This window comes from Canis lupus, chromosome 27, assembly GCF_048164855.1.
Source record: "Canis lupus baileyi chromosome 27, mCanLup2.hap1, whole genome shotgun sequence".
Lineage (NCBI taxonomy): Eukaryota > Metazoa > Chordata > Mammalia > Carnivora > Canidae > Canis > Canis lupus.
The window spans coordinates 12,460,002-12,487,779 of record NC_132864.1 but is presented as its reverse complement, the minus strand read 5'-3'; the positions used below and the strand labels follow the sequence as shown (position 1 = coordinate 12,487,779).

Here is a 27,778-nt window from a genome sequence, read left to right as displayed (position 1 = left end):
CGCTCTTGCCGCGTGACTAGCTGGAGGCGAGGGCACCGCTTCCCCTTCGCCCTCCCCGCGTGGAGACGCCGGGGCGCAGGCCTGTGGGCGGGGCTCTGAGGCCCGCGGCTGATTGGTGGTTGCCATAGCTCCGGCTGGCTTCGCAAGATGGCGGCGGCGGGGCGGCGCGGGCCCCGGCTGCAGAGCTCCCCCGCTTCCGAGGTCGGCGCGGTTCCGTGAAGCGAGCCCCCAGGCCTCAGGCATGGGCTTGCCGCCGCCGGCCCCCCTGCTCCTGGGGCTTCTCCTTCTGCAGGGCGTCCTGAGGCCGCTGTGGGGGGACCTGGGTGTGTACCGCAGGGCCGGGGCCTGCAGGCCGGGGCGGGGGCGGGGGCGGGGTTGGGAACGGGGCGTTTAAGGGGCCAGACTTGGGACCCCTCCCGGAGTCCTTGCAGCTAGTAAATCCACCCTTCCCCTTCTTTCCCGCCTAGTCTTCATCCCAGCTTTCATCCGCATGACCGGCCCCGCGGCCAGCGCGTCCCTGGTCGGACGCACGGAGGATGTGACCGTGTCCCTGGCCCTGCTGCAAGACAAGGAGGGTAAAGAGTCCGGCCCTTCCTGTGGGGAGGGTGGGGCTGGGCGGCCCACGGAGCCTGGCCACGTGGCATCCTGGGAGGTGGCATCCTCGCGGCGCCGGCCGCCGGCCACTGCAGAGTCGGCGTGGGAGCAGGGATGGGGGGCCGCTGCGGACCACCGCTGGCCGACCGAAGGGTTCGGTGAAAGCGAGCTTGGGGCCGCCATGGCTAGCATCCACTGAGCTGTCTGTCCCCTGTGCTTTACGTGCAACCGTATTTTCCTAGTAAGAACAGTAATATCCTTTCATGTCCTTTAACAAATGAAGACACTGCAGTTCAGAGAGGTTGTCACTTGTCCAAAGTCGCACAACTTATGAACGGCCCAATCCTCATTCCCTCCTAGGGAGCCTGAGTCCAGCATGCACCCCCTTAGCTGCTGGGCAATCCCGCCTTGCATCCTAAACTTCTCTCCTATAGGGTTATTACCGGTTCCTGCTTGTGGAGTGCTGACGAATGAGACAGGAGAATGGAGCTTGACTGTGACCCCTAGTGTGGTAAGGTCAGAGGTAAAATGTCCTCGGTTAGCACTCATGGACACCTGCAGTTAGTGTTTCTGCAGGGCTTTCTTGGTTGGTTAAGATACATAGTTTTCCCTCTGCTTGGAACTACCATGAAACTGTAGGTTATCCGTTCCAGTGGACACCCACCCAACTCAGTGGGGCTCACCCTAGATTCAGGGATCCTTGGACAAATTTCAAGAAGTTTGTGAACCCTCTGAAATTGTCTGTAATGTTATTTGTGTGCCTGCATTTTTCTGAGGAGAGGGTTGCCAGCTCACATCAGATTATCAAATGGATCCATGACTCAAAAATCTTCATAGCCACTGGCCTCACCCAGCTCTGATCTTACATGTAAGAATACTCAAGCCCAGAGGAGTTAAATATCTTCCATTTAATAAATGTTTTATTGAGTGCCTAGTATGTGCAAGACATCAAATTTGGAGATAAAGGCTGAGAAAGGCAGACTTTGCTTATACTGCAGGAACTAGGGACTGTTTTCATTGACTTGTGTGTGCTTTTCATCTGCTGATATGCTGGTAGGATGATAAAGTCTCTAAAAAGGTGCTGGGCATACTGAGTTAATTTACCTGACAGACCTATGTTTAGGCTTCTCTAACTCTCCAAAAGTTGCTTGCTTTTCTGTTAAACTGAGGATTAGGAATCAGGGCTTGCATACTGCCCAAGTTTACAGGGTAGGATCAAATGATGTGATCTTTGTATATAGTTCTCCTTTTTCAAGTGAACTGAAGCTGATATGTAATTTTATTGTGTTTTCCATTATGTGTTCTTAGAATTATTCGTGCTATGTTGAGTCACTTTATTTATTTATTTATTTATTTATTTATTTATTTATTGTTGAGTCACTTTAAAAGGGACAGCACGTTTTCCTTTCAGAATGCGTTGGATGTGACAGTGAGAATGAAGAGGGGTCTGCAAAGGTGTTTCTCTGAGACAGATTCCTTCTCAGAGTCCCCGTGTATTGTCCAGACTCTTCTGGTTTCAGCATCTTGCAATTCATCCTGCTTAGCACATCTGCTCATTCGAGTGGAAATTTATGCCAACTCTTCTTTGGCCCATAATGCATCAGGTTAGTAAAGTCTTTGACAATCAAAACATTCATGCCAGACATTATCTGTCAGATTATAAGCATATGACATGCAATCTGTGCACTCTGCTCTTGAATCAATTTTACCTTTCTAAAAAAACAAAACAAAACCAAAAAAACCCAATTTTACCTTTCTAAACATACTTCCTTTTTGCTTAATTTTCTTATTTTAGAAATTTATAATTTGTACTATTTTACTTAATTAAGACCTATTTTATTTTGTGCTATTGTTCATATCCTTGTAGATTACCTTCAAGGGAGAAAGAGAAGTTTGTTTCTGTGTATTGATTCTTGTGACTCCATCTTAAAACCAAAAACAACAACAACAACAAAAAAGAAATGAGGGAAAGATTAATGAAGTTTACAAAACAAACAGAAAACCCACAATAAATTTTCAGTCAAAGTTGCCTTTTCAGAGGCAGCCTCTTAATTTCCGCTTATGGAGGTGTGTGATATTCTCTTGTTTAAAAACAGTACACACACATGCACTAATAACATGCAATTTACTATTCTATTCTATACCTTTTAAAAATAAATTCCATATAAATGTAGGTTCACCTATTTTTTTTAAGAGCTGCATAGTATTCCCTTGTGCGGCGATACCATTGTTTGACTAGTCTCTTACTGATGGCATTTAAGGCACTTCTAGCTTATGATGTATAACTAGCACTATAGCAGATATCACATGTTTTTGGACATTAACATGGCAGTGTCCTGAGAACAAGAGAATGTAGATGTGCCAATGGTGCCATCGCCATGTTCCCTATGTCCTGCAACCACCTCTAGAATTTCTTGCCTTTATGATCATCCGGAATGAAGGGAGATGTGTTCCTCCTTAATAGCAAAGGTCTGTCACTTTGAGACTCTCACACTGGTACTTCCATCACCTCACTGTGGTCCTCCTTGTGATTTTGGAAGTGGAGGAGGATTAGGTAAGTTAAGACAGTGCCATTCAGCCGGCTACTCTGCCCTCATTGTGCCAGCATGGAAAGATCTCCAAGATAAATCTCCAACTGTGGAAAGCAGATACAGATGGGTACATATAGCATGGAGTAAGAATATATATTTATATTTGCATAAAGAAGTTCTGGAAGGCTATCTGAGAAGCTAACCATGTGGGACTGTTTTGGAGAGGAATGTGGGAACAGGAAGGGGCTGGCTGTGAGGACTTCATTGTGTACCTTTTTTAGATCCTCTTTTTTGGACATGTGAATCTGTGACCTAATTAAAGGTTTAAAGTTTTGTTTTTAGAAGAAAAACATTTTCTAATATCTAAAATTCAAAACAAAACAATAATATTCTGTGGGTGCTTAAAACTATGGGAGGTTTAAGCTAATAGCTTAAAACTATTAGCTATACCATTCAAAGTAGTGGCCTTTTTTCTTTTAAAAAATATGCTTAACTATATTTAGGTAATATCAGAATGTCTTTGTACAAATAGCCAAACTTAGGAAAATTAGAGTCTTTGTATATTAGTAATTATGAGATGTCTGCTCTGACCCCATGAAGGTATGAAACATTTTGCACCCAGTCACACAGAGCTCAGAACAAGAAAAAGGATGGAAGGACAGATAGGAGGTATGTGGTATGCCTAGTAATAGTAAGCTAGCAAATGGCATAGGAGACATATAGATAGATATAAAGGCATCTATCTATATATCATATAGTAAAACCCTACTCTAAAATGCCTTGTTTCTGTCCCATGGGTTTGATTATACTGATGGTCAGACCCTTGCCTGGCCTGAGTAACATAGTCTGTTACTCAGACCTTCTCATTCCTTTTTTTTTTTTTTTTTTAAAGATTTTATTTATTTATTCATGATAGTCACACAGAGAGAGACAGAGAGGCAGAGACACAGGCAGAGGGAGAAGCAGGCTCCATGCACCGGGAGCCCGACGTGGGATTCGATCCCGGGTCTCCAGGATCGTGCCCCGGGCCAAAGGCAGGCGCCAAACCGCTGCGCCACCCAGGGATCCCAGACCTTCTCATTCCTGACGCATTGACTTACTGGGGTTCTACCATTATATAGCATAGACTATGTAATTAGCTGATCTTTTTTTTTTTTATTTTTTATTTATGATAGTCATCACAGAGAGAGAGAGAGAGAGAGAGAAGCAGAGACATAGGCAGAGGGAGAAGCAGGCTCCATGCACTGGGAGCCCGACGTGGGATTCGATCCTGGGTCTCTAGGATCGCACCCTGGGCCAAAGGCAGGCGCTAAACCGCTGCGCCACCCAGGGATCCCTTAGCTGATCTTTAGATGCTTCAACTGTCACCTTGAAGTTAACTGTTACATAGAATCTGAAGAAATAATTGCTACATAGTTTTTCAACATGTACCAAATCTTGGGGCAAAAGTGAGATTCAGGGGGCACTTGGGTGGTTCAGTTGGTTAAGCATCTGACCCTTGATCTTGGCTCAGGTCTTGATCTCACAGTCGTAAATTTAAGCTCTGCATTGGGCTCCATGCTGGGTGTGGAGCCTACTTTAAAAAAAACAAAACACAAAATTCAGCAGACTTAAAATTTTACCTGATAAATTATTGCAGAGAAACTGGAAAGATTACTCTCTGAATTCTGAGTTAGGAGGTTGAAATTCAATATAACATATTCCTTTTCCAATCCATGTAAAAATTATTAATTTCCCCTACACTTTCACACTTAAACCAGAAAAAGGATGTGAAGAGTTGGGTTTGTGGTGCAATGGGACATGAGGCTGAGCAGGTAGCATGATTAGATATAATCTTGTGGCCAAATAGGCCCAGATAAGCTGTCTGAAATGTCACCGTGGCTTTGGTTTTATCTGCTGGAAAAGGTAATGAATTTGAAGGACTCAATGCTTAATGTCAGTCCGTGTTATGAAAAGTGATTCTTCAGCATGTTGAAAAATAAAATCTGCGTTATATTTATCCCAACTTGTAAATTTTAGTCACTTAAGATCGACCATGACTTTCCATTTATTGTAACTAGCCTATTTTCCTATATTTGGGTCTTTGTTGGAGTAGCAGATAACAGGCCTCAGATAGGGTTTACACATAGCTCAGGGATTCCTTACTGTGTAATATTTGGTCCTGGTGATTAGTAAAACAATGGTTCAGCTTTCTTTTGAGTGTCAAAAAAATGTGGCAGTGCTTCGTCAGTGTTTCATAGCTGATGCAGTGTTTCTGTTGTACTTTTCAGAGAATGTGACTGTTATTCCCAGCCAGGTGTATCAGCCCCTTGGTCCCTGCCCTTGTAATCTGACAGCCAACGCCTGTGACGTTCGCTGCTGCTGTGACCAGGTATGCCCTGCCAATGACTGATACAAAAGTTCTGATACCCGAGAGCATGTGGACAATACCAGCAGTTCCCCACCCCCAGCTTTTTGATGGATGGGCTGTGAAAACTCAGATTGTGTTTTGTGCTGCAGATTGTTTTCAAAATGAGTTTTCTTACCTAGTCCCATCAGTCTAGTTTTGGAAGCAAAAAATGTATCTCTTTGGATAAAGTCACAATTGAGATGATTATACCGAGAGGGTGGTATTTATTTACTATCTTATTGAGAAGCCTTTATGGAAAGATCAAAAGGAAGGAAAAGATACTGGTTCAGTGATTTTATTTTTATTTTTATTTTTTTTGGTGAATGTGTAGAGGTAGGTGTACAACCCTCCTCATGACCTAATTTGAGAACATTTCCATCATCCCAAAAAGAACACTTTTGTGTCCTTCTGCAACTTCTGTTCCCAGTGCTCATCCCCGGGCCACTCTTCATCTGTTCTCTGGCTTATGGATTTGCCTGTTCTGGACATTGCATGTAAATGGATTCCTACAGCTGGTAGCATTCTGTGTCTGGCTTCTTTTACTAGGCATCTGTTTTAAAGGGTTCCACGAAGGGATCCCTGGGTGGCGCAGCGGTTTGGCGCCTGCCTTTGGCCCAGGGCGCGATCCTGGAGACCCAGGATCGAATCCCACATCGGGCTTCCGGTGCATGGAGCCTGCTTCTCCCTCTGCCTGTGTCTCTGCCTCTCTCTCTCTGTAACTATCATAAATAAATAAAAATTAAAAAAAAAAAAAAAAATAAAGGGTTCCACGTTGTGGCAGGTGTCAGTGGTGTGTTCCTTATGGCCAAGTCACACCCCATTGCAACCCTACTCTCAAATGCCTTGCTTCTGTCCCATGGGTTTGATTATACTGATGGTCAGACCCTTGCATTGGTCTATCCCATACATTGCCAATCCGTGTTTCAGATGATGGACATTTGGATTGCTTTTGCTTTTTGGCTGTTATGAATAAAGCTTCTGTAAACATTTGTATGCAAATTTTTATTTGGACATGTGTTTCCATTTCTCTTGGGTATAGTACCTAGGAGTGGGATTGCTCTGCTCTATGGCAACTGTATGTTTCACCTTTTGAGGGACTGTTTTCCAAAGTGGTTCCTCCATTTTACGTTCTCATCAGCAGAATGAGGTTGCAATTTTTTTCCCATGTCCTCACCTTCATTTGTTATAATAATCTTTTTGATTACAGCCATCCTAGAGGGTGTGAAGTGGTATTTCATTATGATTTTGATTTGCCTTTTTCTCTTTCTTTTCTTTTCTTTCTTTTCTTTTCTTTTCTTTTCTTTTCTTTTCTTTTCTTTTCCTTTTCTTTCTTTTCTTTTCTTTTTTCTTTTCTTTTCTTTCTTTCTTTCTTTCTCTCTCTTTCTTTCTTTCTTTCTTTCTTTCTTTCTTTCTTTCTTTCTTTCTTTCTTTCTTCTTTCTTTTTCTTTCTTTTCTTCCCTTTCTTCCCTTTCTTTCGATTTTATGTATTTATTTGACAGAAAGGAGCACAGTGTTTCTTAGCTGACGCAATGTTATGGGGAGCAGCAGAGGGAGAGGGAGAAGCAGATTCCCCACTGAGCAGGGAGCCTGATGCGGAACTCGATCCCAGGACCCTGAGACCATGACTTGAGCCTAAGGCAGCCACTTCACCAATTGAGGCACCCAGGCGCCCCTGATTTGCATTTCTGTAGTAGCAAGATGATGTTGATCATCTTCTCATGTGCTTCCTGGCCATTCCTATATCTTTGAAGAAATGTCTATTGTAGATTCTTTGCCCATTTTTAAATTGGGTTGCCTTTTTGTTGTTAAACTGTAAGAGTTCATTATACCTTCTGGTTATTAGTCCCAAATCAGGTATGTGATTTGCAACAAACGTCCCCTGTTGGGTAGGTTGCCCACTTTCTTGTTGGTGTCATTTGAAGCCCAAGAGTTTCTTAATTTGCTGAAGTCTGATTGATCCATTTTTTCTTTTGTTGCTTGTGCTTTTAGTGTCATATCTAGGAAACCATTGCCCAATCCAAACACATCTTTCTAATCCTTCTTTGAGGTTTAAGAGATGCAAAAGAGGCATGTTTGCTGGGGCCCTAGTCACCCCCATTTATGGTTGAGTGCAATTATGTTGTGGTTGGTTTTACAAAACAGAAAAGGAAAAAGCAGAAAAGCAAAGTTTAGGGCCTTCATTTATATTGTAATTCTCATACTAAGAATTGTACTTATAATAACAATTATATTTAATTTAAAAATAAGGAACATCATAAGTCAGTATTAATAGAACTGTTAAAATGGTGTTCTCTTCCTCTTTCTTCCAGACTGCGGTACTGTGTTCTATTTCTAACTTCTTGCATGTTTGTCCTATTTGGTATCGATGTAGACAGCACCAACCACTGGCATTGCTTAATCTTCTGGATCAGTGATGTCTTCGGGTGATTGCTACTTACTGCTTTAAACATGGTCAATTTTTTAATTGAATTGTTCTTATTTAAAATTTACTTTTCTATTGTCAGTAAACAAGGGATTCAGGACATAATTAACTTTTAACCCTCAATCCTGTATGAAACAAGGAAGAATATGGATGAATAACAGAATATAGGAATAAAGTCACTTCTTGATCACATTGATTGGGTTGTGTTCTGATATGGCGAGGGCCTTAATTAAGGATTTTATAGAGTATGGACTATTTGCCCCAACATAAAGTTTCTTTAGGATTCTAGGGATTTGGATGGTGATGACAATCAAAAAGAGAAGTTTACTCTGTTTTATTCCCCATTTGGAGTCTATTCCATATTCTCTTGTCATCTTCTTTTTTTTTTTTTTTTTTGGTGGACACATACTATGTTCCGAGTAAGGATGTGGTTCCCTGGAAGGTTTGAAATTCCTGACTTGGAGGCTCATAGGGAATTGACGAAGAAATTCCAGCAGGAGGGACGCCTGGGTGGCTTAGTTGGTTAAGCTTCTGCCTTGGGCTCAGGTCATGATCCCAGGATCCTGGGATCGGGCCTCACCTTCTGCTCCTTGCTCAGTGGGGAGCCTGTTTCTCCTCTGCCTGCTCATGCTCTCTCTCACTATCTCTGTTTCTCTCTCTCAAATAAATATCTTTTAAAAATAGATTATAGCAGGATTTTACTTTCCGTGAGCACAAAGCACCAGTACGCTGGATGGAGATTTGTTCTGTGCTTCTTCAGTGGTGTACTGCTCTGCCAAGAGCTGACAACGGGCACTGCAGAAGCTTCTGTCTACTCACTGCTGCTCTACATTTCCTCCTAAGGAATGCTCGTCAGATCTAACAGAGCTGTTCAGAGAGGCCTGTTTCACCGGCGTCTTTGGAGGTGACGTCAATCCTCAGTTTGACCAGCTGTGCTCTGTGCAGGAGCCCTACCGGACCCCGGGCTGGTTCCCGTTCCTGTGTGTTCAGTCCTCGCTGGCCAACTCACCATTCCTGGGCTACTTCTATGACGGCTCTGTGTGCGTGTTGGGGTGCAGCCCTTGGGTGCTCATGACCTCTCCTGGGCCCATATAGCCCTGACTTCCTCGATTCGCCATTCAGTTCTAGAGTTCCATTAGCAGGTTTATTTTGTATTAAGTATTTGAAAGAACTGGGCCTCACTGAAAATAAATTGGTTGATACCGCCAACAGCTAATAGTGATTATCTGGGTTTGAGAAAGGAGTGGTGGTCTCCCGGGGGTCTTGATTCCCTTTCTTGTACCTTTCCATAATGTTGAAATTTTACCACTTTATTATTATTATTGTTGAAGTAGAATTCATGTAACAAAATTTGCCACCAGCCACTTTCAAGTGTACAATTCTGTGGCTTTTAGCCCACATATTATTTTTGTAATTAAAAAAAGTAAAACAAAAATTAAAAGAAGAATTTTTCCTAGCTGCAAATATTAGTGATAATCCTTCTCATTGATTTCCAGTTCCTCTAGGCAGCATATTGCCTTTGAAGTACATCTGCATACTGATTACAGAGACTTTTCAGACTTCGGTTACAAACAAGGAGATCCAGTCATGACTCTAGACAAGGCATATTTGACCATTCCACAGGTAATAATTTCCATTTTAATGTGCTAGAGTCTTTAAAATTTTTTCCCATCCTGTTGTTAATTTAACTTATACTGCTCTTAAAAATGTTACCCTAAGTTACTTATTTTTCTCCTGTGGACTTTCCAGGGACTTAACTCTTTATGATCTGTGGATTTTATTTTTAACAGTCCATCTTAGATTAGCCACCATCTCTGCTACATCTCAGAGTGAACTTACCAACTAAAAGACATTCTATAAATTTCCATGGAAATAACTACCATTCTGAACTTCTGTTAGTTTTAACAGCCAATTTTTAGTAAGCTAGAAGTATATAATTTAATATTCCACAACTTTGAAAAATATCTCAAGGCTATAGAATTTTATATGAAATCTTTTTTTTAAGTCCAAAATCATGAGGAAAAAATATTTGTGGGAAGAAAACATAAGAGTCTAAACCATCTCTCTTCACTGTTCAGGGAATCCATTTTAATGGTTTTAACAAAAATCTGGTTGTCCCAAGGGAGAGAAAGATTCAGTTGAATATAATCATGTTTCTGCAAAGTAAATGGAGCAGGGTGTTTTCTTTGTTTCTGTTAAATATTTCTGCTCCTCAACCAGTAGCTTCCAGAGTTTGATTAGCAAATTAACTAAATATTTTATTTGTTAGCCATCTAGTCAGTGAACTCATTATTGTTGAAACTAACCCAGCAATAGGAGAAGACTGCAGAAAGAATGCCTGTATAAGACACTGACCTATATTTTATGCTTTGAAGAGAGGCCATAGCCCTGTTGGGATTTCCCCTCACCCAGGTGTCCCTGGCTGGGCAGTGCATGCAGGATGCGCCAGTGGCATTCCTTCAGAATTTTGATGTTCTGTGTGCTACTAATTTGGAAGTATACCAAGAGCAAGATGATATTATCAATGTGAAGATCAAGAATGGTGCCGTAGGAGGTATGTTACATTGGTTTGAGAAAAGAACACAGGGCGCCTCATTTGGTTAAGTGACTGAGTCTTGATTTTGGCTCATGTCGTGATCTCACGGTCCCGTGATAGATCCCTGCATCAGGTTCCCTGCTCAGCAGGAAGTCTGCTTCTCTGCCTCTGCCTCTGCCCCTCTCCTTGAGTGTTCTCTTTCTCTCTCAAATGAATAATGAATAATGCTTTACAAAAAACAAAAACAAAAAAAAAAAAAAAAAGAAAAGAAAAGAACACAGACCCGAGTGTCTGTCTACATAAACTGATCTCATGAGGATATGAATCACTTCTGCTGGATCAACTTTAAATATTTCAGCTGTCAATTGAGGAAAATGTTTTCTTCAGAAAAAGTCCAGTTCCTTAGGGCAACACATTGCATATTAGTTCTTTAAAAATGGAGATAAGCTTCATATAACATAAAATTAACCATGTTAAAGTGTATAGATAGTGGCATTTAGTACCTTCACAGTGCTGTGCAACTACCACCTCTGTTTAGTTCCAAAACATTTTCCTCCCCCTAAAGGAGACCCTGTACCCTAACCCCTAGTGACCACTCATCCCCTTTCTGTCTCTATGGATTGGCTTGTTCTGGACTTTCCATATAAAAGGAATCCTATAATATGTGGTCTTTTGTGTTTGGCTTTTTTCACTTAGCATCATGTTTGCAAGGCTCATTCTTACTGTGGCATGGATCAGAACTCCATTCCTTTTTATGGCTAAGTCCTGCTCCATCCTGTGAATATATGGGCCACATACGTCATCTGTTCATCCTTTGTTGGGCATTTGGGTTGTTTCCTGCTTTTGGTAGTTGTGGTTGTACTGCTATGAATGCCCATGTACAAGTGTCTGTGTGGGCACCCATTTGCATCTCTCTTGGTTGTATCCCCAGTAGTGGGATTGCCAAGTCATGTGGTGAGGAAACTCCAGACCGTTCCTAAAGCAAGCACACCATCTTCCGTTCCCGCTGGCAGTGGACTGCATATTTGTTCCTGTAGGAGAGTAGCTCTCCGGGTCACTGTCACTGACTTTGGAATCTCTTCCTCAGTCATTACCGGATGCCAAGAACAGTGGGATTCCCATGATTGGCATTTTGGGAGCGAGAGAGTTTTTTTTTTTTATTTTTATTTATTTATTTTTATTTTTTATTTTTTATTTTTTTTTTTTTGCGAGAGAGTTTTGTAGCTGGCACATAGGTCAGACACAATTACTGTATTTTCCTGGTAAGCTTTCACTTGAATAAGTAAATATGATCGTGTTGGGCCATGTTGTCTTCTGGAGGCTAACCTCTTTATCTTTTTAGGCATCGTTCAACCAAAAGTAATCTATGAGGAAGCAGCTGACCCAGACAAATTCATCACCAGTACAGGTATTTGAATTCATGCTTTTACATTACTTCTAAAGAAATATGTAGTTCATTTCTTATAAGTAGTATGTAGTCCTAGAGGGAAAATACATTTTTATTAGGAATTTACAGAGGTTCACAACAGTTAGAATTTTGTCTAATACACATTTTATTTCTTCCGTGTTCCATTTTGCCTTGTTTCAGAGCAATATCTGTGCCCTGGAGCCAGCTCCTCACAGCTGTGAGTTAATGTGGACTCCAGGGTCTCTGCTAGTTTTCAGGGCCTGTGAACATTTTCTGAAATATTTTTCAGGGAGCCAACATTTATGCTTCTTGCTCTCTTTTCTTCTTTTTCTTGTTTATTTATTTAAAATTTTATTTATTATTTATTCATGAGAGCCAGAGAGAGAGGCAGAGAGGCAGAGAGGCAGAGACACAGGCAGAGGGAGAAGCAGGCTCTACGCAGGGAGCCCGACGTGGGACTCAATCCCAGGTCTCTAGGATCACGCCCTGGACTGAAGGCGGCTCCAAACCACTGGGCCACCCAGCATCCCCCACCCCCTTTTTTTTAATAACTAAACTTTGCAGTTTTTTTTTTTTTTTTTAAAGATTTTATTTATTTACTTGAGAGAGATTGAGAGAGCACAAGCAGGGGGGAGAGAGAGAGAGAGGCAGACTCTCCACTGAGTGGGATGCCCAATGTGGGACTTGATCCCAGGACCCTGGAATCATGAGCTGAAAGCAGATGCTCAACCAACTGAGCTACCCAGGCACCCTAAACTTTGCATTCTGATGCAGCTAAACAAGTTATTCAGAGTTTGACTAATATTACCAAGATTTTTGTTGTTAATGAAAGATATTTGTGTTTCTTTACAATGTGTCATAATTCTCAAATTTATTCATTTATCAAACCTTAGCAAAGTACCTACAATAAAAAAAAAAGTACCTACAATATAGTAGTGAGCTACATAGCAGACCTCTGCTCTTAAGGGCCTGACATTCTGTAGTCTTTCATTTTTGACATTCTTTTGAGTGTGTGCTCTGTATTGAGCTATGAGCCGCATTCTGGGGTTACAGAAATAGAAAGGAAGGGCAGACCTCACCCAGGATATTGTGATGTTGTAGAGGAGGTGGCCAATGCTGATTTGATGGGGCCAGTAATAGACTTGAACCCAAAGAGGGTCATTAATTTATGAAAGCATTTTTTATTTGTAGAAATACTTTTCAGCAATGAATCAACCTCCAGAAACGTGAACGTGGAAGAACATTATATTTTCAGATGGAATAATAATACAATCAGCGAAATAAATGTCAAAATTATTAGGGCAGAAATTAATGCCCACCAAAAAGGTAACTTTGTTGAGGGCAGTGGGAATGTATTCAGTTTAAAACATTTTATTCTTTCTTTAAGTTTCTCATAATTATTACATGTAAAACTAAGTCAGACTTGTTTCTTATTTGTATTTGTGATTTAAGAGAACACTTTTTTTCTTTTGCATGTCAAAATGTAATTATATGGTAAAGAAAATAACACTGTGGGGGATAATTTCTCTTCCTAGTGAAATGGTGCACATTATATTTTTATTTTGTTTTATTTCTAGGGATCATGACACAGAGATTTACAGTAAAATTTTTAAGCTATAATAGTGATAATGAAGAGGAATTTTCTGGAAATCCAGGTAAGACAGTATATGTCAACTGCTGATCCTACAAACATATTTCGATTCAATACTCTTGTACTACTATGATGATTGTTAAGTAACTCTCTACAATTTTAGTTTGTGACTCTATCCTTTCTCTTTGTTTTTTGTGACACTGTATTCTTTTTCTGACAACAACTTTTTTTTTTTTTTTTAAGATGTTACTTATTTATTCGTGAGAGACATAAAGACAGAGAGGCAGAAACATAGGCAGAGGTAGAAGCAGGCTCCATGCAGGAAGCCAGATGTGGGACTCAATCCCGGGACTCCAGGATCATGCCCTGAGTCAAAGGCAGACACTCAACTGCTGAGCCACCCAGGCATCCCATGGGTTATTTTATTTTATTTTTTTATTTTTAGGATTTTATTTATTTATTCAAGAGAGAACCAGAGAGAGAGGCAGAGACATAGGCAGAGGGAGAAGCAGGCTCCATGCAGGAAGCCCAGTGTGGGACTCGATCCTGGGATTCTGGGATCACGCCCTGAGCCGAAGGCAGACACTCAACCCCTGAGCCACCCAGGCATCCCTTTGTGTTGTTGTTTTACATGAAGTGTCCTAGATAGTTACAAGTTGTTGTAAATGCAAAACATTCTTTCTCATTAGGTACTAGTCTTTTGGGGAAAAAAAAATAATTCTTTTGAAGTGTTGGTAAAATTAGCTTTTTTAAGGAATAAGAAGCTATGGAAGATGAATTCCTAACCTGGGATCCATGGAAAGACTTCACTGGGACTGTGAACAGTCATGCTGCACTTTTTGTAATTATGTACAAATATAGCATCACCGGATTTGTTGTATGTTTGTTTGCTCCTTTAATTCACTGTTGCCTCCTCAGCACCTAAAACAGTAGGGAGAACTTCATATCCAACATGCCAGCTGCTAACCATGCAATGTGACCAGTGGCATATATGGAAATGATACTTAGATATATTGAGTTGAATAAAATATATTATTCAGATTAACTTCATCTACTTTTTCTCTTTTTTTATTTTTTTTTTATTTTTTTATTTTTATTTTATTTTATTTTATTTTTTTAAATTTTTGTTTATTTATGATAGTCACAGAGAGAGAGAGAGGCAGAGACATAGGCAGAGGGAGAAGCAGGCTCCATGCACCGGGAGCCCGACGTGGGATTCGATCCCGGGTCTCCAGGATCGCGCCCTGGGCCAAAGGCAGGCGCTAAACCGCTGTGCCACCCAGGGATCCCCTTTTTCTCTTTTTTAATGGGGCTAATAGAAACATTTTTTTAATGTCTAAAAAATTCTAAAAATGTGTCATATTTTAAAATCGCATATGTGGTTTGGGTTATATTCCTGTTGGGCAGCACTGACTTAGACCATAGTAGGTGTTCAGTAAATATATGTTGGATAAAGTATCATTGTTTGTTACAAACTTGTCCCTTCCTGTTTTTTTTTTTTTAATCATTTTTTTTCAAACACTTTATTTATTAATGAGAGACACAGAGAGAGAGTCAGAGACTTAGGCATAGGGAAAGGCAGGTTCCATGCAGGGAGCCTGATATGGGACTTGATCCCAGGACCCCAGGATCACCCTCTGGGCCAAAGGCAGACGCTCAACCGCTGAGCCACCCAGGCTTCCCTTGTCCCTTCCTTTTTACTATTCTTAATCAGGTAGTAAGTAACCACAAAGGAATAACTTTAAATTTTTTGTTTGCATGATTTTTCAGTCTTTGTATAAATTGATATAATAATGCATGATCCATTTTATATATATATATATATATATAACTTTTAAATAAGATTTTAGTGTATTTGTTAATGTGGAGTTTTGGGTTTTATTGTTGGATTTCAAAGCAGTCTTCTGGGATGTAAGAGTTTTCATTTCATGATTTAATTCTACAGGATTTCTGAGAAACACCATCAGAATATGTGAAAAATGTTGATGCCCTTGTCAAAAAAGAATAAGTTGATTACAAGCCAGAACTGATGAGCTTGTGAAATAGTTTGTGTGTATATACAGCTATTCATTCTCTAGCACCTTCTGAGGCAGGAAGGGTTTTAGGAGGAGTATACAATGTGGGGCTTATTCTCAAGGAATTAACTCTCTTAATTGGAAAGACAGCATCAGGTCATAGAAGCAACATAGAACAATACAAGATAATAAATGAGTGCTGGGCAAAGGATGGATACTCTAGAACTTCAGAGAAGTGGAATGTTGACCATCCACCTAAGCTTCCCATTCTTAAGGACCTGTGTTAAGTATCTAGTACTGCTGGTTCTGATCTCAGAAGTGCTGGAGAAAAAGCAGAGTTCTGCCCTCGGCAAGTTTCTATTTTGGGCTGTGTGGAGGAGATTGTACCTCGGGAAGTAGATAGTGTGGGCTGGGAACAGAAATAACCCGGGGGCGGCCAAGGAGGTAGGAATGAGTCCCAGGCGGAGGTGGGCAGGGGCAGAGGAGCAGCCTGTGGGGGAGGCCGCTTGTCCAGGAATGCTGAGAGGTAACGTGGGGAACATGAACACCATGCATGAACCCTGATTGCATCTTGGTTTGTAGAAATAGCTCTAAAACAGGTTTTGGGGACATGAGGAAATAAAAGTATGAGCTAGATATGATTTGATTATAAGGAATTATTAATTTTCTCAGGAGAAATACTGGTATGATGGTTATTTAGAAGAATAGCCTTAATTTCAGGAGACTATGTGTTGCTTAATTTCAGGAGCTTTTAGAGGTGAAGTGTTAAGTCTACAACTTATTTTTAAAAGGTCTTGCTAAAAATAAATATGTATATAGATGCTTCTGTAATATAGAGAAGACAAATATGGCTAGATATTCATGGTTGTTGATTGTGGGTGGTATTCCTTTCAACTTTAGTGTACATGTGAACATTTTCATAACAAAAAGGTGGAAGCAATAAGGCAGGTAAATAGGAGACAATGGGAATAGGACCTGAATCACACCAGGAGTGGAACTGATTTGCCAGTGAACCACCGAAAGGTTGCTTTGGTCTAAGTCTCCTTTCAAAGCGCCTGTGTCCAGTAGTAGTGATCACTCAGGGGGGTACCCTGGCCTGCTCTGCAGCTGATTCCCTGGTGTGAGCGGCCTAGGACTGACTCCTGCCTGCTCCTTCCTTTTCAGATTTTATTTTTTAAATATTTCTTAAAAAGTCACACAAATATCTTTGTTAAAAAAAACAAAAGAAAATGAATGAAGATGGTATCTTCTCTCAAGTGTATTCTGACTTCGCTTTTCCTGTGTGTTTCCTTTCGTTGTATATTCCTCTCTTATACTATCTGCTGTGTTAGGTTAACTTTAGCTACTTCTCATTGCCTTTGTCTAGGATACCAACTTGGCAAGCCTGTTCGAGCTCTAAATACCAACAAGATGAATAATGTGACAACTTTATACCTTTGGCAATCAGGTAATCTGGTTTGGTAATATGATTTGCTCTTTGATAAGCTAGAATTGAAAATATGGCCTTATTTTGAATCTAATCAAGTAGTTAATCACTTTAAATTCCAGTTGGTTTATTTAGCTGGAGTGGGGGTGGCAGGGAGGGTGGAGGAGATCATGCTTCTACAGCTTTTTTTTCAGGTTTGTTTTTAAATTTGACATTGTTTGCTCCTGAAGTGCTGGTTATTTGTAAGAGAGATTTAAATATGGAGTTGGCTGGGGCACTTGGGTGGCTTAGTCGGTTGAGCATCTGACTTATTGATTTTGGCTCAGGTCATGATCTCAGGGTCATGATCTTAAGGTTGTGAGATCAAGCCCTGAGTTCTGCTCTGCGATCAGGAAGTCTGCTGGAGATTCTCTCCCCCTCTGCCCCTCCTCCCGCTCATGCTCACTCTCTCTTTCAAATTTATATATATATATAAATTTATAAATATATATATAGTTGGGTGGAGAGTCTCTTGTCATTGTTGCCTGTAGCCCAAGATGGCACTAATTGGAGATATGACCAATTGTTCCAGACTATGGAAAATCTTTGCACTGGTGGTGATTACCTGCATCTGCCACAGGCATTAACTTTCTTGCTCAGAATAAACCATTGATCCTGGTCCAGGTATTCTGATACAGAGAGGCACCTTTGTTCAGCTTTGAAAGGATTAGAGTAACAATGACCTCAGTTCTCTAGAAAACTGGGAACTTTATTTCTGCTGATTGTTTTCTGTTTTCCAAGAAAAACTTTGAAGTAATCCTTAACTTTAATTTACCAAAAATAGTAAGAGGATAATCTTTTCATTTTCTAGCCGGAAGGGGTTTGTGTACATCAGCAACTTTCAAACCCATTTTATTTGGAGAAAATGCACTATCTGGATGTCTTTTAGAAGTTGGGATCCATGAAAACTGTACTCGACTCAGGTGAGCATTGCTTTGGTGAATCTCCCTGCATTCTGAGTGGTTTGCTTAAAATGAATTCACCGCATGAATACTAAAGACAACATGAATGTGAAAAACTATAGTCTGAATAAAAATCTTGTGTAAAAGTGGTAGTGGACAGGAAGGACAGTTTCTTTCTTTCTTCTTTATTTATTCATGAGAGACACACAGAGAAAGGCAGAGACGTAGGCAGGAGCAGAGGCAGGCTCCCTGCGGGAAGCCCAGTGTGGGATCCCAGGACCCTGGGATCACTCCCTGAGCCCAAGACAGGTGCCAAACCATTGAGCCACACAGGTCCCCAAAGGACAGTTTCTTTAGAACTGATTCAAGGGCGCCTAGATTGTTCCGTTGGTTGAGTGTCTGAATCTTGATCTCAGCCCAGGTTTTGTTTTTTTGTTTTTTGTTTTTTTAAAGATTTATTTATTTATTTTTATTTGTGATAGACAGAGAGTGAGAAAGAGGCAGAGACACAGGAGGAGAGAGAAGCAGGCTCCATGCCGGGAACCTGACGTGGGACTTGATCCCGGGACTCCAGGATCGCGCCCTGGGCCAAAGGCAGGCGCCAAACCGCTGAGCCACCCAGGGATCCCTGAGCTCAGGTTTTGATCTCAGGGTTGTGAGTTTAAGTCCAGTGTGGGGCTCTATGCTGAGTGTGGACCCTATTTAAAAAAAAAAAAAAAAAAAAAAAAAAAAAAAGAATTGATTCAAACATCGGTATAAGGGAAAATAGAATTCTTTCTTGGGACTAAAGCCCTTCCATCCATATTTATGCGGTTGTTCAGCTGAAGTCTATTCATTGTTGGAACCCAATACTCCTAGAAAAATGAAAAAGTCATGAGGCAGATATAATTAGTATGATTAATATGTAAAGAATACATAAGCCTTGTTATATAGTGTATAAAGAATTTTGCACTTAATTGTTTGGATGGCATTTGGAAAGTTTTTATGGATATGCATATGCATTTGTTTTAAAAATTGAGCTGAAATTCATATGACATAATTAATAATTTTAAAGTAAATAGTTCATGGGGGACCTGGGTGGCTCAGTCAGTCAGCTCAGGTCATGATCTCAGAGTCCTGGGATTGAGCCCCCATGTTGGACTCCCTGCTCAGTGAGGAGTCTGCTTCTCTCTCTCCCTCTGCCCCTGCTTGTGAGTGCTTTCTCTCTTTCAAATAAATAAAATCTTAAAAAAAACAAACAAACAGGGATCCTTGGGTGGTGTAGCAGTTTAGTGCCTGCCTTTGGCCCAGGGCGCGATCCTGGAGACCCAGGATTGAATCCCACGTCGGACTTCCGGTGCATGGAGCCTACTTCTCCCTCTGCCTCTCTCTTTCTGTGACTATCATAAATAAATAAAAATTACAAAAAAAAAGATTTTATATAAAAAAAACAATAAAGTTAAACAGTTCAGTGGCATTTAGAGCATTCATAATGTTGTACAACCACCACCCCTATTTAGTTCCAAAACATTCTCATCTCTGCAGAAGAAAGCCTGTACCCATTAACTATTCCCCCCTCCCCTCCCCCAGCCCCTGGCAACCAGCAGTCTGTGCTCTGTCTCTAGGGATTTACCTGTTCTGGCATTTCATGTACACGGAATCATAGGATAGGTGACTTTCTGTGTTTGGCTGCTTCCACTTCACTTCATGTTTTTGAGGCTCATCTGTGTTGTCGCAGGTGTCCGTGCTTTGCTCCCTTTTATGGCTGAATCCTGCTCTGTAGTGCGACTGTACTACACTTTGTTTATCCACTCATCCGTTAGTGAACATTTGAGCTGTTGCCACCTTTGGCTGTTGAATAGTGCTGCTGTGAATGTTCCCATACCACTTTCTGTTTGAGTCCCTGCTTTTAGTTATTTGGGGCATACACCCAACAGTGGAATTGCTGGGTCATATAGTAATTAGGTATTTAATTTTTCAAGGAATCACCACATTGTTTTCATTGGCTGCACCATTTTATATTCCTATCAGGAGCGTGAGAGGGTTCCACTTTGTCCACATCCTCCCCAACCCTTATTGCTTTCTGTTGTGTTTTTTTTTTTTTTTTTCTTTCTGTTGTTTTTGATAGGAGTCATCCCAGTAGGCCTGAAGTGGTATCTTGTGGTTTTTAAGTATATACATTCTTACACCCATTTCATCTATAACATATCCTGAGTAGTGTAGTCCTTTGGGAAAAGATGGGGGAGGTAGTAAGCAGGGAAGTAGACTGCAGGTGTAAGTTACCAGCAAGGCTCCTGATCATGGGGAATAATGCTGGAGTCCACAGAGTCTCCCCTGCAGTTTATAAGGTTTGTACCTGCCAATGACATTATTGGAAAGGAGGGATGGTAAATACCAATTCTTTTTTTAAGAGTGGGAGAGAAGGTGGGAGAAGGAGAGAGAGAATCCTCAGGAGGCTTCACACCCAGCTGTAGGGCTTGATCCCATGATCCTGAGATCATGACCTGAGCCAAAAATCAAGAGCCTCATGCTCAACTGACTGAGCCACCTAGGTGGCTGCTAAGTTCCAATTCTTAATCTTCACTTAATCTTTATGGCTCAAAATTCTAGCTGAATAGTTAGGTTCTTTTGCTCTTGGATAACTCTGGCCCATAAAGTTATCCTAGTAACTTGGTATGTGATTTATCTACCTCCCAAGTTTTAAAAAACTCAATGGAGTCTGTGAACTATATGATACCACTATAGGTTACTAACATTTAAAGTCCTAAAAGATTGGTTCCATAGGTCTTCCCCTAGTGGCTTAGGTTCATCCTGGAAAGGCCATCGAAGAGAATGCAGATGCCCCACCAGCTTTTAATGCCACTTTCTCTGGCAGTTTTTATTTGGGCACGCAAGCATAACCTGAATACTCCCTGGCAAGGACTTCAGGATAAGACCTGCTGGTCACATGCTGAGAAATGTCTTACTCTCTTATAGGGAGAATGCTGTTGAACTACTTGATTCATTAATACAAGCAACTCATGTTGCAATGAGAGGCAACTCTGATTACAATGATCCTAGTGACGGCTGGCTTGAAATAATACGTAAGTCAAAGCTGTAGAGAAGTGCAGCTAACTTGTTGCTGAGAGTATATGGTGCTGGCTATATGTGGGAGCCCATGCAATGGGTCTTTTTCCTTCACTGTGGCTCAACTGACATTTGTTTAGAGGTTAACCGTCCAGGCAGTAGGCTCTTCTCATCTTTTACCTCTTATTCATTATGCTTTTTTTTTTTCTGTATTTTTTTTCCTTTTTTGTTTTTTGAGAGGAAATCCACATGAAGTTCAAATTACCCGGTTGTTTTATGAGCTAACAGTCTTTGTAAAAGTCTAAATGAAGATTGAAGATTTTCAGTGCATTTCAGTTTGCATTGCTGATTTTGATTGCTAGGAATATGAGCAATTGAGACCGGAGTTTGTAATTTATAAAAGCAGTGTTGTTAATATAAAATAAGGTGATTGGGACGCCTGGGTGGTTCAGCAGTTTAGCGCCTGCCTTCGGCCCGGGGTGTGATCCTGGAGTCCCAAGATCCAGTCCTGCATTGGGCTCCCTACATGGAGTCTGCTTCTCCCTCTGCCTGTGTTTCTGCCTCGCTCCCTGTGTCTCTCATGAATAAATAAATAGAATCTTTTTTTTTTTTAAAGGTGTTTAGGGGCACCTGGGTGGCTCAGTTAGTTAAGCATCTGATCTCAGCATCCTGAGATTGAGCCCCGTGCCAGGTTCTCCGTTCAGTGGGGAGTTTGCTTCTCCTTCTCATTCTCCCTCTGTGCTCTCTCTCTCTCTCTCTCTCTCTCTCAAATAAGTACATAAAATCTTAAACAAAAGAAAATAAGGTGATTGAAAACATGATGGTGAGTGAAAGAAGCTACAGAAATGATCACTAACGACACATTGCCATGGATACAAAATGCCCAGAACAGGCCGACCTGTAGAGATGGAAAGCAGATTGGTGGTCTCCAGTGGCTGGTGCACTTGGGAGCAAGTGAGGAGTGACTGCTAATGAGTAGAGGGTTTTTTTATGAGGCAATAAAAATGGAATTTGGTGATGGCTGTGCAACTCTGTGAATATACTGAAAACTGTTGAATTATACACTTTAACTGGGTGAATTGTATAGTGTGTGAATTGTCTCTCAGCACAGCTGTTAAAATAGAAAGAAGTTAAGGTGTAGCAGAGCTTGCTGTTAAGGACAGCAAGCACCACCTAGGCCAGATTGAAAGACTGGAGTCCTGTGCCTTTGGGCTGAGGCATTTGCAGCTTTGGGCTGGCAGGGGATAGAGTGCGAGGAGGTAGAGTGTGTGTGGCGTAGGCAGTGGCCGTGCCTTGCCACAGCAGGCTCGAGTTCACCTTCCGATCTAAAACATCTGTCTGGCCATTGAGCTCCAGCTCACTCAGCTTGTCAGTGCAGAAGCTCCAGGGCATGGTTTGTCATGGTAGAGCTGGAGCCAAACCCAGCATTCCAGTCTCTTTGCTGTCTTCCCAGCTGGCAAACCAGGGGAATCTTGATTGTGTAAATGTGCTAACGGAAGAAAAACTGCTTCATTGCCTTGTGGGGCCAGAAAGAGTGAATTGGTTCTGCAGTATCTGCTTTCCTAGTCCCTTCCTGTCACTGAGGATACTGCTGTGCCCCTCAACTCTGCCCAGCTGGTGGTATGCGGCTTTTTGGATCCTGCTTTCCATACCACCTTAGGTCACTTCCACTCAGCAGCCTGGAGTTCAAACAGAGGACCATCCAGACACGTTACCTGTGCTCTCCTCACCCCTTGTGATTTGGTTTGGATCATTATGACACCCTGGTCCCCTGCCCTCTTTAGGGGGTGAGGGATCATGTAATATATCTGTGGGCCAGAAGTGCCCCATATCACTCTCTGACTTTGAGATGAGTCCTGGAGGCCATGGGGTTCTCAGGCTGTGATTTACTGATCCTCCTGTGCCCCATGCTCAAGTCACTAGGCCCAGAGTTAGATCTTCATTTGGAAACAGAATCCAGAGGTTGGGGCCTGTCAGTCCCTGGGCTTTGCCACACAGACCAGCTGGATGGCTGTGGAATGCCCAAGGGATGGAGGGAAGGAGTCAGTAAAGTACCTAAGTAGAAAGAATGGGGGGTTTGAAGATGGAGAACCCAAGGTGGTTAGGTAAGAAGGCTGAGGTGATGACATTTGACACCTCAATGCCTTCAAAGTGGACGCAGTTGTCTTCTATGTCGTGTCTAAGCCAAAATCAACCCTGATCCTGGTTGATAAATAGAAGAGATGTTGAACACGTGCATTGAGGAACAGGAAGTTGGGAGTCACAAAGAAACTGTCACCGACTTCCAAGTCCCTCCAGCAGCCCCTTACAACTTGCCCCTACCTCCTGTAGTTGGCATCACTGTTTTTCCCTTGAAGAGCCAGTTTTCAAGATGAATGAAAATTAATTTCTTACTCACTTTCATTATCTTCCATTGGGTTACCCTATGGCAACACAATAGGAAAATTCTTCTTCACTATTTAATCCGTACTCACTGAAGTTGTTAGCAGGGCCCTTAAATGTCTTAAGGCTTGTACTAGAACAGTGACCGCATGGACTCAGTCTCGTGGCGTTTTACTGCAACTGTGTAGTATTTCTGCTAAAACCCTCGAGTGAGCTTGGAACTTGGGAACTGAATTAGGATTTATGGTTTCATGATGTGGGTCAGGGATTTTAAAATTCCAGTGACTGACTTACCATACAAGGAAACATTCTGAACATGAGGGGTGGTAACATAGTTTTGGAGTGACAACAGCGAGAGCCTATTAGGGTTGAAAGACGTGTTCCTGTGATTCCTATCCTAATAACATTTCCCACTTTCCCCCCATATCATGGCACTGTAGGTAAACTGTTATTATTCTTTCCAAAATGCACTTGACATTTCTGTAGGTGTGGATGCCCCTGATACAGTAGTAGATCCGTCTGCTGGTGCGAACGGCAGCTGCATGGACATTCCCACCCAACTGCACATCCGCATCCTCATCTCAGATGCTGGTGCGGTAGAAGGCATTACTCAGCAGGAGATACTTGGCGTACAGACAAGGTAGGAATGCATCTTGGATAAGTGTAGATTAGAGAGTCAGCAAACTTGTAGGTACTCCAAAGAATAAGGAGATGCAAATTTACAATCTGATTGTATATTTACAAACTCTAATTATCAGCCACATGACTGTACGTATAAATGAACTGTGTTATCATCTGTGTGGATATAATGGTGACTTGTTCCCACAGGTATCTATGAAGCCATGTGTAAGGGATTCTGCACAGTCTTCAGGGGGTGCAAAGATGAAATCCAGGAATATAATGCTCCATGGATGCTGAGCAGGGAATATTGTGGGGAGGGGACTTCCCGAAGGGGAGGAAGAAAGGGGATGGCAGTCTAGGTAGGCAGAAACGGCAGATGTTAACCGGCAAACACAGAAGATAGGACTCTTCTGAGAGTGATGATGTGTGTGTGTACATGGTGTGCATGGCTAGCTCTTGTTGTTCTTATACTACTGTTTACTGTTGTAGTGGGGTGATTGGCCTGTGAGGTTCACCATGCTACTCTCTCTCCTTGTGCACACAGTGGGAAGTTTACATTGTCAATGGGGGCAAAAGCACTAGTAGAATTTGAACCTTCTTTACGAGAACCCCAGTTTATACTGTTTTGGGCAATTACACCTGATGCCCTTACCAGACTAGAAATGAAGGCTGGATGTGTTAGCTATGTGATCTGTCCTCCCAGGTTTTCCTCAGTGAATTGGCAGTTCCACTGCGGGCTCACCTGTGAGGATAAGGCTGACCTTCTCCCTGTCAGTGCTTCTGTCCAGTTTATTAAGATACCTGCACAGGTACCCCGCCCACTGTCAAGGTAATCCAGTTGACAACCTTAATTGATGTTTTTAGGAAACAGAAAAATATGTACTCGGAAAACGTGTTTTGTTCTGACTATAATCTTCTAAAATGTTTCATAGATTCCAGATCAATTTTACAGAGTATGACTGCAACAGAAATGAGGTGTGTTGGCCGCAACTTCTATATCCACTGACCCGGTATTATCAAGGTAGGGTAAAGCTGATTTCTGGAAGGGTTATCATTATGTTTTGCCAACTAAAATATTTTTTAAAAATACATACATGTCACAGAAACTTAAAACACATAGAAAGGGTTTTCAATGATTTACTGATAAGGTTGTCACTTAGAAATTATCACTATTATGGTTTGGTTTATTTCTACCTAAATAATTGCCCAAAAAGTTAAGAAATAAGAATTTTTGCTTCATTTTCTTGCAGGGGAGCCTTATTCTCAGTGTGTGGCCAAGGGCTTACTACTGGTATCCTTCTTCATACTAGCTGCATTCCTCAGTAATCCCTGGACCAGAACATGTAGAGCTTGAAATTTATTACCTGGCTTCTTACAGACACCACAGATTTTCACTTCAGTGATTTGTCCTACTCCTGTGTGCCTCTCTATAAAGTTATAATAAATGCAGTGCTTTATTTTTGTAGAATTCTTTTTTTTTTTTTTATCAAGTGCACTGTGACTTTAATTCACATATGTAACTATTCAGATGTGCAGGGCAATGCAGAAGAGACATTCTCATTGCTGGACCAGACTGAGCAAAATGCACAAGAGGGTCAACTGTGTAAATAAATGTTATTAGAAGCTTTACTGTATCACAAGTAACTGAAGTCACAGGAGTTTTGGTCCACATGTTATTCTTACCTTAGAAAGTTAGTATTTTCTTCAAATTTTTATATATTTTTGTTGAACTCGTTGGTTAATTTCCCCTATTCCAAAGAAAGAATTAAAAATTCATAAAGCCTTCAAAATGTATATGCTATAAAATGTATGTATTATTTTGTGTATATATATATACACACACACACACAAAATAAATGGATGAGGAAAGATGTGGAGGCCGAGGGAGGGGAAGTAATATTGGGAGGAGAGTAAAACAAAACCAGGAGAGAAAAGAAGCACATACCAAAGACCTTGCATATAGCTAGGGTAGACTCCTAATTTAGTTTTCAGTTTACAAAAAAACCCAAGTGTGATTACATACAGGAATCATAGGTCCATGGATTTAAAATAAACTGGTTTTCAATGAAGGACAGTTTTTCCTAGTTGAGGCTTGAGAGAAATTCCTCCTGTGGCTCCTTACTAGAGGACAGATAGCATGATGCAGGGGTGGGTCTGGATGAATGGATGTCTTCAACCACAAACCCGATCATGGCCACATGGTAAACCTCTGCGTTTTCTTTGTGGACCAGACAAATTTAGTCATGTTTCAGATGAACTTTTTACACTGTCAGTAAGCCTAATTTTGAAAAGTGACTGTCTTCACACTCTGATGGAATTCCTCATGGTCCCTCCTGACTTCCCAGACAGATCAAATGTGTTGTTGTATTTTCTAGGGTAAATCTGTAAGCCTAGTTCTATTTTTTACTGATTCATATTAAACATGTAACTAATGACATAGTTTTTTCCTCGAGTACCACTACATGCACCGCATTGAGAAATACTAGATTCTTCCCCTTCTGCTTCTCTTTGATTTGGATCTCTGTGGTCCAAGTGATTACACCCTCTAGGAAGGAGTAAAATAATTGTCTTTTGTCAAGGAAAAGGAAATACCTGCTGACCAATTAATTGTAGTGATTCAGAAAGTTTTTCTGTGGCAGTTAATATTACTGGAAAATTCACTTAAAATTTTCAAATGACAGGTAACTGAGCCTGATTTTGTGGACTGTGTTAGGATGACTTTTGTAGTTGAAGGGGGAAAGCTCACCTTGGCAGAAGAATGGGATCTGAGGGATCTGCTCTCCGGTTTTAACCCTTCTAGGTTTATACATTCATATATGCATCTGAGAGATATTTACTGAGTGGCTACTACATGCTGAGCCCTGGAGATGCCACGTCAATGTCCTTTGTCTAGTGGAGCTTACATTCTAGCAGAGGGGAAGGCTTGCCATAAATACAGACAAGATAATTTCAGACAGCGGTAGGTGTGGAGAAGAAAACAAAACAGGGCTGGGGTGGGAGATTACCTTAGCCAGGGGTCTGGGACAGCTTCAGGGGCAGGGGCATCTGGGCTGAGCTTGGAGGTCTAGACGGGAGTTCCGGGCCGAGGCAGGACTCGAGGTTCAAGCGCAGCGACCTGAGAAGAGAAGCCGGGAGGGGGGGCGGGGGGGCGGCTGGAGCAACCAAGTCCCGGCAGGCGACGGAGGCCAAGGGGGCCGGATCCTGGGGCTCCCGCTGGCTACGGCAGCGAGTTTGGATCTTGCTGGGGAAGCAGTGGGAGAAGCCAGAGGATCTGGAGTGGGCCACGTGAGCTCTCCGTCTCGTCAGGACTGTAGGTGCCGTGCGGGGATCTGCGGAGGAGCAGGCAGGCCTGCGAGTCGGCGCTGTTCCGGTCGCCGGCGCCGGCAGGGGCGGTCCTTTTCGGGCTGACGGGTTCTAAAAGCGGATCGTGACGAGGGCTGCGCACCTCTCTGTAAGTTGACTAAAAAATTCACAGACTCGAATACCCTAACCGGGTGAACTTGATGGCACAAACTCAATAAAGCTCATCTTCGAAAGCTCTAAAGAGCTGAGGGAGCGGCCGCTTTCCGCCGGGGGCCTCCGCCGGCCGTCTGCCTCCGGGTTCCTGCCGTTGGCCCCGCCGGCGCCGGCCGCAGCTCCGGGCGGCCATTGGTCGGGCGGCGGGGGTGGGGGCGGGCACACGCGGGGGGCGGAACCGGAACCGGCTGTAGCCGGGGGGCGGGGCCTCGCGCGCGCTGTGGCGGCCGCGGCTGGAGCGGGGCCGCGGTGGCAGGACCGGGGGCGGCCGCTGCAGCCCGGAGCCCCATGGTGCGCGGCGGCGGCCAGGCCGTAGGAGGACCCCGAGGCCCCGGCCGCCCCGGCTGACCGCGCGGACCCG

At 42.3% G+C, this 27,778-nt stretch overlaps 2 protein-coding genes and 1 long non-coding RNA gene across 6 annotated transcripts in view; 2 read left to right on the top strand and 1 right to left on the bottom strand.

Moving 5' to 3' along the window:
- Positions 1–118: 118 nt before the first annotated feature.
- TCTN2 (tectonic family member 2) lies at positions 119–25,695 on the top strand. 2 transcript variants are annotated; one of them, XM_072802319.1, is made up of 18 exons: positions 119–323; positions 468–575; positions 1,029–1,105; positions 2,006–2,198; positions 5,396–5,496; positions 8,780–8,976; positions 9,433–9,559; positions 10,349–10,490; positions 11,815–11,880; positions 13,072–13,206; positions 13,458–13,535; positions 16,853–16,933; positions 17,763–17,874; positions 20,809–20,915; positions 23,767–23,920; positions 24,605–24,730; positions 24,834–24,922; positions 25,152–25,695. In XM_072802319.1, exons 1-18 carry the CDS (start codon positions 242–244, stop codon positions 25,253–25,255), a joined length of 2,079 nt encoding a protein of 692 aa, XP_072658420.1. In that variant the 5' UTR covers positions 119–241; the 3' UTR covers positions 25,256–25,695. The 2 variants fall into 2 exon arrangements, with proteins under 2 accessions (XP_072658420.1, XP_072658419.1); XM_072802318.1 differs by having other exon boundaries at positions 1,029–1,117.
- On the bottom strand, positions 1,931–27,556 carry LOC140619236 (uncharacterized). 3 transcript variants are annotated; one of them, XR_012019154.1, is made up of 5 exons: positions 26,907–27,556; positions 25,585–26,119; positions 3,013–3,229; positions 2,467–2,519; positions 1,931–2,307 (listed from the first exon to the last, which is right to left on the bottom strand). It is a non-coding gene; the product is annotated as an uncharacterized lncRNA (long non-coding RNA). The 3 variants fall into 3 exon arrangements; XR_012019155.1 differs by lacking the exon at positions 3,013–3,229 and having other exon boundaries at positions 1,934–2,307; XR_012019156.1 differs by lacking the exons at positions 1,931–2,307; positions 2,467–2,519; positions 3,013–3,229 and adding an exon at positions 4,228–4,701.
- The window catches only part of ATP6V0A2 (ATPase H+ transporting V0 subunit a2), a 43,262-nt gene continuing 42,710 nt past the window's right edge, over positions 27,227–27,778 (top strand). Inside the window, exon 1 of the mRNA XM_072802311.1 lies at positions 27,227–27,352. The gene's annotated coding sequence lies outside the window, so the exon portion shown is untranslated. The remainder of the gene's footprint in view (positions 27,353–27,778) is intronic.